Genomic DNA, 16,299 nt, shown 5'->3' on the forward strand with positions numbered 1-16,299 from the left:
CGTGTCTCTTTAATAATCCATCTCTTCTCAGGCCCTCATCGATTCTGGGGCTGCTGAGGACTTTATTGACCATTGCTTCAGTATGTCTCATAGCATTCCCCAGGTTACTAAGCCCACACCAGTCTACATGGAAGCTATTGATGGATGTCCTTTCTAACTGGCTGCAGTGACTGTCCTCCATGAAGAGACACTGGGATTCAATGTCATCTCCTCTCCCTCTGCTCCTGTGATGCTGGGATATTTCTGGCATCATCTTCATGATCCTGTTATTGACTGGCCTCTGTTGACACCACAAATGAACCCTTGCAATATCAGGAATTTGTAGATGTCTTCGATACGAAAGACACTGACATTCTACCTCCCCGCTGTGCTGTACCTCCCGTGGCGGTGTACACCCATTGTCATAGACTAAAGCTATGGAGTTATACATCCAAGAGAATCTAAAAAATGGTCTCATGGGGTAAATTGAAATGACCGGATTCAAACATGTCCCAAACAGAACATGGGGGCAGAATGACCAATTTTTTTAAACATGGTTTTGAAATAGCAATATGCTACTTGTAGTCATTATCATATAACTTCAAAAAAAGCGTAAAAAAAGATAAAATCTCAGGACAAATATTACAATCTCTTTTTTTTCTTTAGCTTTTGTAGATAAGTAAAAAAAATATTTTTTTTTCATTTTTATATTTTTAAAGTTAATTAAATGGACCAAAAGCAAAGCTCTTCTTATCCTGAAAAAAATGAAAAAATGATAACATGTGTGGGTACAGTAATTGAGAAAGAAGAAAACTACAGCTAAACATGAGCAACGCAGAAAAGTTTTTCTACTTCTAAGATCAAAGCTTGTAAGGGAAACTTTTATTGTACCTTGGTATCAGTGCGGTATGGGGCAGTCTGGACACTAATTGTCTCACAACTGTGTTTGTTCATGCATTCGCAAATAAGAAAGCCCACCTTTGCTAGATGCTTTGATGTGAAGCCTTTTGTTGCTGCACATTATAAAATATAAATTACCTGTCCCTGTCATGTAATGTGCCCTGTAGATTTCAAACAATATACAAAAACCTATGCATGTGGGGTATTTCTGTAATCTGCAGGGGCAGTTGAGTATATTTTCGAGGGTTTCCCTGAAGTTGCATGTAATGTGTGCAAACAGTCCTTAAAAAAACATGAAAAAAGCAACAAGTAATAGCTGTGCTGGGATTTTTTTTCAAACGTTGGCCACTATGACGTAATATTTGGTGTTTTGTGTTTTTTTTGTCTGTTAAAAGCTTCATTTTATATATTATTGGAGAAGTTATTTTTCTCGTAAAGTTTTCCGGTTTCTCTTGTTTGCATTTCACACACACATTTAAGCCATCAACAAGTGGCTCTTTAGTGCAGTGATCACCAAGTGTGCTCCTCAGGGCAGATAACAAGTCTCTGTGGGTGGGTTAGTGGCGGGTACTGAGATAAAGGTCTTTGAAGATTCCTTATCACTGTTGTTGTCCATCCACATTTGCACAACATTTGGCTGGGGTAACTTCATTTTCAAAAGCGCCTCATCTGCTGAATGTAACTTTGTAAAGTATTATCAAGTATTAGATAGAAACCTCATTCCTGATACTGTTGAAGGCCCCAGATCTTCCCAGAAATAAATAATTAATCATGTTCATTATTACTTCTGGGGACACTTAATTGTCATGTGACAATTCCGGGGGGGGGAGCTTCTTAAAGGTTTTAGTTGTTCTCCTGTAATGAAACTTCCTGAATAGATAGATCTCCTAAGGTTCATTCGACTAACATTTATATTTGATTAATGTTTTGTCTGAGCGGAACAACATCTTTATTAATGGTTTGACGATCACTGATTTTTTGTGTCCTGTTAACTTTTTTTTTATAGAAAATGTTTCCCTGTAGTAAGCGTATATAATATGTACATATTAGGACCAATTATTTGCGGGGACCCATCATATATTATTGAATTCCTAAGAGAACAAGCGGCACCAAGAACTTTTGTTTAAGCCGAGGAGAGCTTGGTGCAGTCTTTATTGCCTCAGAAATGTCTTACTACTGACTAGATAGTAAAATAAACCTCTTATTCGGTAAAATTCATGCTAAAAAGGTGACATTTTGGATGTAATCTGCATTATTTGCCAAATTCCCCAGAGATACTCCCTCCCACACTGTATTATTAGTGGGGTGTGTGGGTGCAGAGAACAGGATATGTGAGCTAACAGGTAGTTGCTGAAAGCAAGAACAGTGGCAAGGATTATAAAAAGAAGAAGAAAAAAAAACAATAAACCGGTTTGGTGAGAATGAGAGGAATTGAGAGGAATTAAATGGAATAGAGAATGCAGGGAGGGGCGGGGAGCAGCAGGGGGCGGGAGAGAGAGAGGGAGGCGGAAGACACTTGTGCTTACAAGGAGGAAGTGCTGGAAAATAACAACAGGCAGGAAGAGACCGAGAACAGGCTGAGATAGAGGGGTCACGGCTCCGGTGTGGAAACAAACCGGGAGAAAGTTAGAAGGGACACGTCAGAGAGTGTACGAGGCATGATACCGTGAGGTCAGCCACAACCAACATGGCTCTGCTCCTGGCTCTTCTGTTTGGTAAGAAACCCTCACAGCAATCCCCGGTTTACACCCTGAGAGCGTCGGGTGTGTGCTAACTGCCGGCAGCCACCCTGTCCTGGCCCTGTTTGTGTGCATTGGGTTGGATCTGTGTGCCCTGTCACCGGACAGAGGCAGCGCTCCCAGGCCTGCCTGTGTGTTAAAGTTTACACGTAATGTGTCTCAGTCGTGTTTGTGTTTTCACGAGTGTGCTGAGAACGGGCCTTAGCAGTGTCTCTTCAACCTGTTCTTGTGGTTAAAGTATCACTGATGTTGTGTTCCAGTGAGTTCAGGCACCGTAAAGTTATACATATATACACCGCTAAATCAGGTTGACAATTTGTGTAACCTACTTCCTCCAGACTGGGAAAGGTTAAATAGAAACCCGAACCCTTAACCTCTGTCACACAAACATCTGGAGCAAACTGAAACCCGGACTCGTATTTGTTTTATAACACCCTCGCCCTGACTGCGTTACATGTCGCCACTTTCCTCCTTTTTAACGTATCCCAATTCTCTCCCGCTCAGGTCAGCTGTTGTTTACAGAGGGATATTCCGTCTATGGTGAGTATGAGAGCAACTCGTGGGGCAGATAGATTGGCGACTAAAGGATATGATTTTTGACAGACTTATGTTGCCATTAGTAACCTGTGTTTACAGTTTATTTCCGGGTAAACTCGGATAAAATGCAGATTGCTTGGTCATCTGTAATCAAGTGCAACTTTTCATTCTCGTTCTTTGTGGTCTATACTTTTGTCTTTTCCAGATACCTCTCCCTGCATCGCGGGATTTTTTCACTGTGATTCTGGCTGCCTCCCTCTTTCCTCCCGCTGTGATGGTACCTTTCACTGTAGGGATCAGTCTGACGAGCGTGGATGTCATCCATTATGTAACCTCAACTTGAAAGACTTCTACGGTGTGTTTTCTTCACCTGGTTTTCCTGGACCTCCACTAACTCTGCTTACCGGTTATTGCCGTTGGCTTATTGACTCAGGTGATGGACGTGGTCTTTCACTTCGGTTTTCTTCACTCCAGCTTTCTGGAACAGATGATCTTGTTGTTTATGAGGATGACCTGGGAGGTTCCCCCCGTCCTCTCCGTGCTCTGGATTGGCAAAGCAATGGCAAAGCTGTAACTGTTGAGTCTGTTGGTGGACGAGTTATTGTTGTATATCACTACACCTCTGATAACTTTGGAATCTCTAGATTTGACCCCGCTGTTACACACCGCTCTGAGTTAAGGATTCCTGGATCTGATTATCCATTGTCTTATGGACCCATAGACCGTGGCTCTGATCCATATCTGTCTGACAGGATTAGCTCTGCTTCAGTTCGATCTCGCTCTTATGGATCTACTTTTCGTAGCGGACGATACCAACTATTTCGTCCCAGGGGCTTCAATGCCACTTACCGCGTGCGGGGCTATTGTTTGCCGTGGGACCAGCCGTGTGGCTCCAGCCCAGGGATTTTGTGGGATGACACAATTGAAGAAGGTGGTGGCTGCTTCACAGATGCACAGCGTTGTGATGGAGTCTGGGATTGTGCCAATGGCCGAGATGAGATGAACTGCACAGGCTGTGCATATGGGCACTTCCCATGTGCCATGAGTCAATCCTGTTACCCTCTTACTGAAAGATGCAATTACCAAACGTCGTGTCAAGATGGCACAGATGAGAGGGGCTGCCGTGGGTGTCAGCCAGGAGGCTTTCACTGTGACCTTGAGCGCTGTATATATGAAGCATGGGTTTGCGATGGGCAAGCAGACTGTCGTGATGGAAGCGACGAGAGGAACTGTGGTTATACGCTACCTCGTAAGGTCATAGCAGCAGCTGTTATTGGAAGTTTGATCTGTGCTACACTTCTGGTTGTAGCTCTTGGATGTACCTGTCGGCTTTATACAACAAGGGCCCGAGAATATAGGTTAGTAAAGGTTTCAAACAGCAAGGGCTTTAAGCGCTATTTACGCAGCCAGGCTAACACACACAATGCTCTTTCTACAGCATATTTGCACCTCTGTCGCGAATGGATGCAGAGCTGATCCAGCAGCAGGCACCACCATCTTATGGCCAGTTAATAGCCCAGGGTGCTATCCCACCTGTTGATGACTTTCCCACCGAAAGTCCCAGTGACGTAAGTATTTTGTACTATTGTTCTATGTTTGCTTGTTGTTGTGGAATTCTGCACGGTTGCAGTAAAAGTCAGCGCCTCTTAAAACTGTTTTCTGGAAACTTAAGAATGTATTTAAGGTTTATTCAATAAAGCTTCCTAGGGAGATTTTCCTTCTCTAACTTGGAAGTGAGTTGAAAAAAGTCTGATTTTTACTGGGCCAAAAAGAGACCTTTACTGTAGTTGGCCCTTCATGATGTGGAGTGAAGTCAGGGAATTAGCGCCTCAGATAATTGGCTTAATCAATGCACACCTATGATTTTTATCTTAATTGACAACATTACTCACAGTTAGTACAAACTACCATAAAGTCATATTCATACCCTGGTTATCTCATATGGCACCTTGGACTGTTGCTAATAAGTCCATCACCCAGCTTTTCATCTTTACTCCGTTCCATTTCTCACCAATAGAAGAACTCTGAAAGTATACGGCTTTAGAGCTTTATTTGATGCTACATACAGAAGTCACTATGCATGCACTATACACTGGGGTTAGAATGAGCACAGTTTGAAATCTGGTCTAATCGCCATAGCAACCAATGGAATGTTCCTGGTGGTAGGCCCATTCCTTCTCTTCCAGTAGTGACTTTGTTTCAGAATGTTTTTTTATTTTTTAAATGTATCGATACAATTGACACTCCTTGTATCTATAATTAAAACCTTTACAACTACGACTGGTGTCCTTCTACAGTAGATCTGAGCTGTAGGCCTGTTCTTTGGGTTGTGTAAGGCCTGTTATTTTTTGGGGGGGATTTTTTGTGTGTATATAATATATATATGCAAATCTATTAATTGCAAAGAAAAAAGGACTGATGAACTTCTGTAGACTACGAAGCCAGGAAGCTGCCACTATGAAAGTAAACAAGTGATGTTCTTAAGTGTTCCTAAGCCACTTGTTAGCTTTACTGATGCCTGAAAAGAGAGCATGAATGTTCCTTTTACAATGCTGTGTTTGTGTGTGTGTGTGTGTATATATATAAAATCATATGCCAATTTAATTACCTGTAGATTTGTGGTTTAATGTTAAATGACATGACTGGCCTTGTTAAATAACCATGGCTTTTTTTTTGTAGATCCTGTTATATATAATCTTTTTTTTGCTTTTCCCCTCACAGAGCTCTTTCATGGGGAATCTACGTAGCCTTTTGCAGTTTCTTCAGCAGGCTCCCCAAAGCCCTCCTGGGGGTGTGACTGAGACGGCATCACGACGTCGGCCACCACGCCCAGTCAGACGTTTACTTCGCCGCTTGAGGCGCTGGGGTCTCCTTCCTCCACGTCCACAAGGACCACAGGAAGATTCTTCCCAGACTCAGACTTCACCACCAGATGAAGCAACAGAAACCAATGAACCATCCTCTGCTCCACTGCTCCCAATCAAAACTCCACTGGATCCTCCGCAGTCTTCATCGCCCCAGCCTGAGCCCTCCGTTTCCTCACAGCAGGTTCTGCCATCAGAGGATAGGAGAGGTCTGATGATGGGTGTCATGCAAGTAGTTAGGGAAAGAATTTTACACCCGCTGGTAGGAGAGAATGCTGTTGGAGGAATGAGAGTAGAAGAGAGGCAGGAGGTAGAACATGATTTAGAAACAAGCGAGGAAGAGGATGAGATGTTACTATTGCCCCTGGCAGAGGGGTGGGATGGGGCAACAGGGGACGTGGGGCTAATTGTATGTTAGCACAGCTTTGACATAGCTTGGTTACTACAACTTTGCACAAGGTGAAGGGCTCCTAAACTGTGTCTGCACCAGCATTCCCGTATGTTTGTGCTCCCTTACCATATTTTGAATTTTGTGTAGAAATCAAATTGGTGCCTGATGGGCACATCACAGAACGAGACGCAAGACTGTGATATGCTGCATAGAAATGAGGTAGACTTGGTGATCCGTGATTTGGGTTAGTGTTTCAGTGCAGAAAATCAATGTCTGGGCTCTCACACCCCATGGGAGATGCTTGAAGGTAATTGGTAGAAAATATTTTTATCCAGTCCTGTACCTTCTTTTAAATCAATTTCACATAAAAAGCCAAACCAACAGTAACTTCTAGAAAGTGGACAGGGTTTCTCTATTTTTCTATGAATTTTTTTTTTTGGATCTTTCAAGCTTTTAGCTTCAAAAAATAGCCCATACCCAAATGGGTGCAGCTTGCTGGCAACAGTGAAGTATTTTAACACAATTATTGTATCTTTGTAATAACTGTACCACATTAACCCTCTCTCTGCCATGCAGGCTTCCAGACATTCCTTGTTTTTATTGATGCACTGTTGGCAGCTGGTTCTGGCAGTGAATGGGTTAAGTGTGTTTTTGTTTGATAGTGTGAATTGTGGGCTTGCCAGGTAAATTATTTATTTTCTGTGATTATGTAAATAAAAAAAAAAATAACTAGTTCTATTCTTTTTATGAGATGGTACACTGGGAGGGACATGATCCAAGAGATTGGAAGTACTGAAAATAATGAGAGATCCGATGGTTAATTAGCTGGTTCTCATTCACATATTCTTGTGATGATCTGGTCTGTATACACTACCACTTGGGGTCACTTAGAAATGTATTAAAATAACATATGTAGACCTGCTCATAATACTCATTGGCATTTTGAAACAAAAAAATACTGGTTGAGCCATATGCGATAACTACTTAAGAATTGAAAAAAAACAAAAAAAAAAAAACGAATAATTTTAATAAGGCGAATCTGGAAACTGACTGAGAAGACACAAGTTAGAATACAGTACTAATGACATAATGTAGTGCAGTAGCATGGACTAGAGGAAAAAGCTTTTAGCAGTTACTCCTAATGTAAGCATCCAGAAAATATACTTGAAGCTGCAAATTGCTGACGCATTTCCTGAAGCCTGTATGTGTCGCTGATCAGAAAGTTACCAGGTAGCGGGAGATGACATATCTGAAATATTATATTATATGTATACGGTCACTGTGTGCTCATATTATCAGGATAAAATAGACTTAATATTTTAATGAAAATACTGCCAGCTGGAAGCAGCTTACATTATTTATATGGACCAAGTACAGTTCTGTGGGGTAGGAAGGTTTTAGCTGGCTTATAAGTAACTAAGCTTAATGTTTTTAGGGCTGTGACCCCATTTACTCTGAATCCCAAAATGGAGTAACCAGCTTCAGCTTTTGAAAGAAACCATCTGTGCCTAGCTGAGCTTACACCGAGGGTATCAACCAATAGAGTCGCTCGTACGGACCTTTAACTCATGGAGCGGGGAGACCATGGTCTCCCCAGGCCAAGTTCCACTGTCAGGAGTTAAAGGGACTCTATTGGTCCCCTTTTGAAAAAAAGGACCTCATCCCCTGCTCCACACAGCTTTTTTTTTTTTTTTCTTTTCAGTGCCGTTTATTTTTAAGACAATATACATTGTGTGTTAAAAAATAATAAACCGCATTTTAATTCTAGATTGATATGTTATCTCAGTACGGTGGTAGTCGATTAACCAGAGGTTTGGTTTCTGTATCACACCGTTACAGCCCACGGCATAAACGTGGCAATCATTAGTGGAATGACTGATACGTCGGCAATCTGAGGTCAACAAAAATAGCAGAGATTCTCCTACGGCCTTCTGGCTATAGAGCATAAACGTGGCAATTGGTTGCCGGCAGGAGGCTCATCTGGCATCAACCAATGAAGGGCAGCTCCAGGGTTGGATAATTTATAGGGTTCCAACATTTCAAGATTTTCTGATACGCATTCTAAATGAAGCCAAAACACACAGTCGGATGTGTGAGCTGCAAATGCTCAGGAAAGCTTGTTGGAGAGTGTCCACCAATATTGTCAGAGGCAGTGGCCCTCCCAAGAACTGTACTGAGTCTCTGCGGCTCAGTGAAGAGAGACGAGAAACACATATGCCAGGCATACCTGGGAACTCTCCAAGTTTCTCCGGGAGAAGCACCACTTCTCTGGTTCTCCAGGTCGACACCTGAATCCTCCGGGTTCCTGACGCCAGCGGGTAGATCTGGCCGCGTTCCACAAGGGAAGGCTTCGGGTAGCCGGAGCCCACAAGTTTCCAGGTATGATGGTGGGACAACATTTTGCTGGGACAGTGTCTCAACATATCACCAACATAACAGGTACTCAAACAACTCAGAAGTAAGCAGGCGCCCCTTGCCACTAGGGGCCCTGTGACAAATGTTTCATTTGTTCCATTGTTAATCTGTCCCTGGGCATGTTCAGCCATGAGACTCTTTGCTCCTTAGCTAAATTAGCAAGCATTCTCTCTCCAGTGACTAACACTGAAATGCTTGTGAAAGGCATTAATGTGCATGCAATGTGTCCTCGCTGATGTATTTGCTGTGAATACATTATCTTTACTGCATATCAGGGAGAGGGAGGTAATGCAGCATTAATAATGTTATACTGCCCACTGTGTATCTCATATCAGCAAGGGATTTTCTTGCTGCTTTGCTGATAAGTACAGTAAATGGTTTGGGATTACTAAGGGTGATAATATTTAAACAGTGCTTGATATTTAACTACAGAAAGCTGTAAACACCGGAATAGGGAGCAGTTAAAATAGTGTGAAAAGGGAATATCAAAGTACTAGATGGGGAAATGAGGGGCAACAAAAAATAAAGAGAGTAGGGAATGACAGGGGAATGCAAATATATATATATTTATATATATCAGGGTCCAAGTGCCGGATTCCACAATCAACAGTTGCATTTATTTGACAGTTTATTGGTTGTTTAATACAAATTAATAAAATATAATCAGTTTATAAACAGGTACTTCTTGATTTATGATGGGGTTATGTTCAGATGAACCCAGCGTAAGTTAAGAAGATCGCAACTCAATAAATAATTAATATAAAAATAAATAGAGCCGTTCGAAAACAAGTCTCCAAACAATGCTAATGTCATCCAGGCTTCCTTATCGTGGCGATAATAGATGGAAAGGTATGCTTTCTCACATTCTTGAATACTCAGGAGTGTGTAGATTAGTAAAGACTACACGATCTTTGATGTATATGATGTAATAGAGAATTTCCTAGTACTTTATAACCCTCTATAACACAAAGAGGTCAGTCTACAGCCGATCCTCTGCATTTCTGTGTATATGCACACTTATACGGAACAATGCTTGTTAAATAAAAAAAATTCAACACATTTTTATATTGAATAGTTTTTACTGTGGTATTTATGAGATAGGTTTAGGTAGGGGTTAAAATAAACGTATAAAACATAAAATTTTATAGGAATATAGAGTGGAGTCCAAATCAGAGCACGGTAACAAAGATATTTTTGGCATTTTTCCCATTTGCAGTAGCTGTGTATAATTTATATACATAAACACATACTAGTGTAAAAAAATGTATTTTTAAAAAATGTTTTCCCAAATTTTAAAATTTTATTCATAAAAAATAATGTCCTACATATATGAATATGATTTTAAACAAAAGCCCTACTAAAAATAGGTGATTTCCTCCCTCACACTTATTTTGCTTTTCTTTCTTTTTTTGTGCCTCTCCTTTCTTACTTTTCTCTCTTTTCTCCTGTTTTCTCTACTCTTCATCACAGTAATTTAGCTTGAAAAAAGACACATCCAACAAATCCATCGAATGCGATATTGCTGTTGATCTAGAAGGGGCAAAAATATTGAAGTGATTTCCAATTATGCCTCAAAAAAAAAAAAAAAAAAATTAATAATTCCTTATTCACTCCAAAATGACCACCTGATTTCTCACTAGATCAAACAAGTTACAACTAATCATGTGCTTATGAACAATTTTTCTAAAAAAAAAATCATCCAACCCTATGTGGGTAGCAAGTTCCACATTGTTATTCTTCTTACTGTAAAGAATCCCTCTCATCAGAGAGTGGCTGGTATTGTCCCCATACATATGTGTATAATAGTATCATATCCATTCCAATTTGTAAAACACAATCAGCTTCTCTAGTCTTTCTTTATAACTAAAATGTTCTATTCGTATTATTACTTTTGTAGCTGCCTCTTGACTTCTTCAAGCGCCATAATGTCCTTTTTTAAGAACAGGTGCCCAGACTTGCACTGCGTTTTCAAGGTGGGGTCTTAACATTGACTTATACAGAGGCAAAATTATATTTTCCATTCATGAATCGATGCTTCTTTTTGTACATGCCAATGTGTTATGGCTCTTGTAGGACCCAACATAAGCCAAAAAATATAACATTTCTTTTGTCAACATTAAGTCTCATCTGCCACATGGATGCCTAGTGCCAGGGGCGTACACATCCATGCTGACACACACAAAAGTACACATCCACGCTGACACACATACACACACCTACATGCTAAAGACACACACAAGTACACATCCCCCTATACACTTCTGTCTCTTGGTGTGGTCCAGGTCAGAAGCGCCCTTTTTAAGCAATTTTGAACCACCGGTACGAGACGACAGGAAGAAGGGGTCGCTGGGGTAGCCTGTAGTTATGCCAGTGCCTAGTGCTTACATTTCACTAAATCTCCTGGCAGGGTAGTAACGTCTAGTTCAGACTGTATTACCTTACATCATTTTGCGTCATCTACAAAAACCAATATGTGACTTTCGATACCCGCTGCAAGATCGTTAATAAAGACATTAAATAACAGTGGGGCTAGGACAGAATCCTGAGGTACTCCACTTATCACTTTTGTCCAGTTGAACATTTTCCCATTGACAACACTCAGAACCCTATCTTCAAGCCAGTTTCTAATCAAGGGGCAAACAATATTGCCTAAACCTATTTTCTTTTATTTTGTACCATAACCTTTTTCACCTCGTCATAGAAATAAGTCAGTTTGTCACGATTTCTCCTTCATAAAGCCATGCTGACTTTTACTGATGATGATATTGGACTAAATGTATTCCTGAATATTATCCCTTTCAAATAATTTCCCAATCATGGATGTGAGACTGACAAGTCTGTAATTGCTTGCCTGAGATTTAGATCCATCTCAATCTTCTTCTTTATTTGTTTTCCCATTTTCTCTTTTGTTTACTTATCTCCTCTATTCTGTCTTTTTTTCTCAGCTTTTTCTTTTCTTTTTTTTTACTTTATCGCTGATCTCTGTATATCCACTATTTTCCTTTGTCTCTTTTTTCTCTCATTCTTTTCTCACTCCTTGTCTTTTGTTGCTTGTCTCCTCCTCTCTTTCTTCTCTGTCTCTTGTCTCTCCTCGTGGCAACTGAATTGCATTAGGGCACATAAATACTACACGTATCAAGACAACCTGACCTAGACGGACCATCTGTCAGCGTCGCTTACAGCTTACCTTTCCTTGCACTTATCTATGAGGCAGCTGCACTCTCCAAAAGTGTAGCGTGTGGCCTAATGCAAGCGCATGCAAGACCTGATATACCCAACTGTGCCAAGATTTTTGCTTCTGCCCTACAGCACAAGGTCCAAAAGAGTGAAGGATCCTGCACACGCACTCCAGGAATCAGCAAGGTGAATGGGAAAAGGTTGATGCTTAGATTATGATACAACTGATGCGAGGGATGGAACTAGAATGTCACGTCATCTATAGAAAGGGAATCCCAATGCCATCATTTGCTAATTTGCATATATGGCATCATCATGAGGGAGGATCTCCTCAGCCCACAGTGTGTGTCTAGTGGGGGAGATTTAAAAGGACGGGGAGGGACAGATTAGATGGGACTCGACATTTGTCAGACACAGGGAACACAAGCAGAGCACAGGGGTCACCAGCAGATGCAGGCGCTGTGACGGGGGGGGCACCCAAGCTAGCCAGAGAGAGGTGGGTACAGGCAGAAGACAGTGGGGACATTTGGCAATATAGTGTTTGACAAAGGCATACAAAGTGGATTGTATGGGGGGTGCAGAGAGGTGGCAGCTGGGGGGATCACTGGATACTCCGCCACTCAACCCCTGGAGCTCCGGTCTGGGTGAGTTTTGAAAGCAGAAGACATTGCACTTGTTGTACTCTTTATATGCAATCATCAACTCGGTGCCCATCGTAATCAAATACAAATAATTGACCATTTCATTGCCAGATAAATGCTTTGGTTATCACAGCTGACTGCTGTTAAAATGTACCCTATGTTTATTAATCACGCGTTGTGTTTATTGAGCTGAATATGTAGCTAATGCAATGCATTGTTGAAATATGTTAAGATCGCCACTGTTGGCTCTGGTACACAAATTTGTAACCCATGAGCTGTTGTGTTGCTTGGCAGGTATGAGGTTCATAATGAATGTATTATTAAATAACTGGTCTGTGGATTTATTAAGGAGGGGGGGGATTGTTCTGCTGGTCTACGGCATTGAACAGGTTATTAGAAGCTCTTTTCTTTTCTGACAGAAGCATGGGCAGTGCTATAGGTTTCTATGAGTGCAGCTGGTTTGTGGAATCTACAGGTGTCCTTGGCATATCAGGGGTTAATGACAGCTCTGGTGGTCTCTGCTTAAGGGGGAATGATTGCTTTACAAAGTGATCCAGAACGGGCTAGTCATTGCTCTGCACCATTAACGTCACACGCATGTTACATACAAAGCACCCACTGTCACATCTGCACTTGTGCGGGATTCATGCTGCAGATTCCAAGTCAATCATAGTGCAGTATGTAGCATTTAGTTAACCCTTTGGCAGGCAGGGGCTTTAATGTGTAGTCAGGTATATACAAGACACAAAAATAGGTAACCAGGTTGCCAACTTTAACCCTTTAAATGCTGTTGGTATGACATCCAGAAATATGCCCCATAAGGGTATGACGGGAGGGTAAGAGTAATCTGATTTTGCCCTGGTTACTGATCAGAGATCATCCTGGATTAGGAAGATGGGTGTGAGGTGTGATTATGTAAAGCTTTGGAGGCAATAAGATAAGTGGAAGTGGGGTGATTATACAACATTTAAGTAAGGCAGAAATAGGAGTATTGGTTCACCTACATCCATAAACTGCCTATATGCTCCCCTATAAAACAGGACACGTGCAGAACAATGGTGGCAGCTTGTCATGTAGCTTTGTGTGCATCCAGTCTTAAATAAATCTCCGATTCGCCCCGTTTTTCCCTTGAGATAATGTAGCAAAAGCTGAAAGGTACCGCATTGAATGTGTCAGAACTTTGACAATGCAGATGTGTGTTTATTGCGCACTTGGGATTTATTCTTCCAGCTCATAAGCAGGTGCTTAAAATATTCTACATGCCACACACTTTTTGATTGATGGCTGAAGTGTATATGAAATAAACGCATTACCATTGCCAGATGTTTAACCGTTTTAGTGCCATGGATTATGTAACAGTTTGAGTTGGTGGTTTATTAAATGTAGTTTGGACGAGGAATATTCAGATTTAATGTCTGATTTTTATATCTATTTTTTTTCTCGATATACCAACTTTTAGATCGACACCGTACCATGACACTAAATAAGAGAGAAAAGTTGGCCGGGATGCGGAAGCACTGGGGAAGCCTTCCTCTACCTCTAGAGCCACGTCGGCGTGGCAGTATGCCACTACCGTACAAACACCAACTTCGGCGTGCACAAGCTGTGGACGAACTGGACTGGCCAAGTGTCCATTCTGGATCATCAGACTCTGTAAGGTCCACAGACAGTATCTCCGAGCCTGGGGTCTACAAGGTGATGCTTCTCGGTGAGAGTGGAGTGGGAAAGACAACTCTGGCTGGAATATTTGGTGGAGTGGAGGATTCATACCCCCATGAGACAGACCACTCAGGTAATATATATAAGATTAATATTGGGTGCGCGTAAGACGTACATGGGCATGATGGAAGTTAGTGACCTGGTCATTTTGTTATACACAGAAGACACATATGAGCGGAATATGTTTGTTGATGGAGAGAAGACAACTCTAATTGTATATGACATCTGGGACCAGGTGAGCAAAGACATCTCACCTTTTCCATCTCCACTCGCTAGCCTCATTGTTTAGTGATACTTACCTATGTCTCTCAGTCTGTTTCACAGAGCTGGATGCAGGATAGCTGTCTACAGATGGGCGATGCATTTCTTCTCATCTTCTCAGTGACAGATCGAAGTAGTTTCCAGCGACTCCCTGGCCTTCTACTCCAGTTGCGTACAGCTCGTCCAAATCATCGCATCCCAGTTATCCTTGTTGGCAATAAGGGAGACCTGGCTCGTTCCAGGGAAGTCAACGTGGAAGGTACTGACACCTTTATTAAGATATCATCACAGTTCCTACATGGTGACTGGCCCTCCTATAAAATAGAGATATTTACACTTTCATGTACATCTTAATTAATTGCTTGTTGATTTCAGCACTGCTGTTGGGTATGTGTCCTATTTAGTTTAGTGCTATAAAAATACATTAAATATCATTATGTCTTTCAGAGGGACGTTCCCTAGCTAACATGCTCAACTGCAAATATACAGAAACTTCAGCAGCTCTCCATCACAATACACAGGAGTTGCTTGAAGGAGTGGTGAGGCAAATCCGCCTGCGCAGAGAGGAAGGGGAACACGTGCCCCAACCAGCTACCCTCCTTCCACCAGGACGCAGGGAAAGTATGACCAAGAGGGCCCGACGACTTCTTCATGGGCTGATGGGGAAGCACCGTGGCTTCTTCAAGCAACGGTCAAAGTCCTGCCATGATCTTTCTGTTCTGTGACCATCCTAATAACATACATTGAAGAAGTTAGACTGGCCATATGTCCTTAGAAAAGCCAGTGTGAACTGAAGCCTAGACTGACCATGTTAACCTGGGGGCTATTAACTGAGTGGGCTATAGTTCAAATCATTGAACCACGTTCTTAATAAGGGACCTTTATAGGTACAGACAAAACATCTAATCTAACTAAACATAATTATAGGGGGGAGAAAAAACACTTTCTGACTACTTAATAGAGTCCCCTGGGTGGCATCTGGTCACAAAATAGGGGTAGCTCTGTCACAGGACATGTGATCCAAAGATCACGCATTAATCCCAGGAATTCCAGGTCTGGGCCTGGGTTAATTTTAACACCACAGGTACCAACCAGTTGCCTTTTAAAACAACCATTAACCCATTCCTCATTACTGCAAATAAGTAATGCTTTGTTTATGTCTTATGCTTAACACTGTATATACACAAGTGCTCTAAAGTTAAAAGGGATTGGATAGGATTTAATATAGAGAATAAGGCAGGCATGAGTGTATACATTTTGGGCAGCCAATCTTGCCAACCATGGCACCATGCGCATACCGTGTGCTGTGAATAGTCACCAAAAATAAACAACAAGGCTGTTGGATTTAGGCTGATGAGGAAACGATTTGCTATGTGCACCCTGCACCTGTAGACTGTTTTTTTTTTGTGAAGCTCAAATTGTGTTTCTATATGACATTTTCTTGGAATAAAATGGAATAATCATACAGAGAAATAATTAACAAATGTTGTTAGAAAAGGGACATTGTAAAGGCCTGTGGTTTGCTGGAAGTGGGGAGGAGGCGGGTTGTGGTTTTTTTTAAATAGAGTACACGTGAGGTGGGAGATTGCAGCAAATGTGGCTATAGAGCTTGTGTGACTTTGCTGTGTTTTAAGTACCTCTATTCTCTATACACCTTCTCCCCCCCTCCATCTCGT

General features: G+C 41.6%; 2 protein-coding genes across 3 annotated transcripts; both read left to right on the forward strand.

The window, feature by feature from the left end:
- The first annotated feature begins 2,373 nt into the window (after positions 1-2,373).
- On the forward strand, positions 2,374-7,142 carry LRP10 (LDL receptor related protein 10). Its single transcript, XM_053468315.1, has 5 exons — positions 2,374-2,594; positions 3,123-3,158; positions 3,361-4,513; positions 4,594-4,723; positions 5,877-7,142. Exons 1-5 carry the CDS (start codon positions 2,567-2,569, stop codon positions 6,435-6,437), a joined length of 1,908 nt encoding a protein of 635 aa, XP_053324290.1. The 5' UTR covers positions 2,374-2,566; the 3' UTR covers positions 6,438-7,142.
- Positions 7,143-12,434: 5,292 nt separating this feature from the next.
- On the forward strand, positions 12,435-16,084 carry REM2 (RRAD and GEM like GTPase 2). 2 transcript variants are annotated; one of them, XM_053468399.1, is made up of 5 exons: positions 12,435-12,646; positions 14,103-14,435; positions 14,524-14,597; positions 14,675-14,882; positions 15,071-16,084. In XM_053468399.1, exons 1-5 carry the CDS (start codon positions 12,571-12,573, stop codon positions 15,346-15,348), a joined length of 969 nt encoding a protein of 322 aa, XP_053324374.1. In that variant the 5' UTR covers positions 12,435-12,570; the 3' UTR covers positions 15,349-16,084. The 2 variants fall into 2 exon arrangements, with proteins under 2 accessions (XP_053324374.1, XP_053324383.1); XM_053468408.1 differs by having other exon boundaries at positions 14,687-14,882.
- Positions 16,085-16,299: the final 215 nt, after the last annotated feature.

This window comes from Spea bombifrons, chromosome 1 (genome assembly GCF_027358695.1).
Source record: "Spea bombifrons isolate aSpeBom1 chromosome 1, aSpeBom1.2.pri, whole genome shotgun sequence".
NCBI classification, from domain to species: domain Eukaryota; kingdom Metazoa; phylum Chordata; class Amphibia; order Anura; family Pelobatidae; genus Spea; species Spea bombifrons.

Bases quoted from the DNA above. Each gene is read 5' to 3' on its own strand.
- LRP10 (XM_053468315.1), top strand. From the start codon at position 2,567: ATGGCTCTGCTCCTGGCTCTTCTGTTTG. The intron at 3,159-3,360 runs GTGAGTATGAGA...TGTCTTTTCCAG, and splicing joins AGAGGGATATTCCGTCTATG to ATACCTCTCCCTGCATCGCG. The intron at 4,724-5,876 runs GTAAGTATTTTG...TTCCCCTCACAG, and splicing joins CCACCGAAAGTCCCAGTGAC to AGCTCTTTCATGGGGAATCT.
- REM2 (XM_053468399.1), top strand. From the start codon at position 12,571: ATGGGGGGTGCAGAGAGGTGGCAGCTGGGGGGATCACTGGATACTCCG. The intron at 12,647-14,102 runs GTGAGTTTTGAA...ACCAACTTTTAG, and splicing joins CCCCTGGAGCTCCGGTCTGG to ATCGACACCGTACCATGACA. The intron at 14,436-14,523 runs GTAATATATATA...TGTTATACACAG, and splicing joins CCATGAGACAGACCACTCAG to AAGACACATATGAGCGGAAT.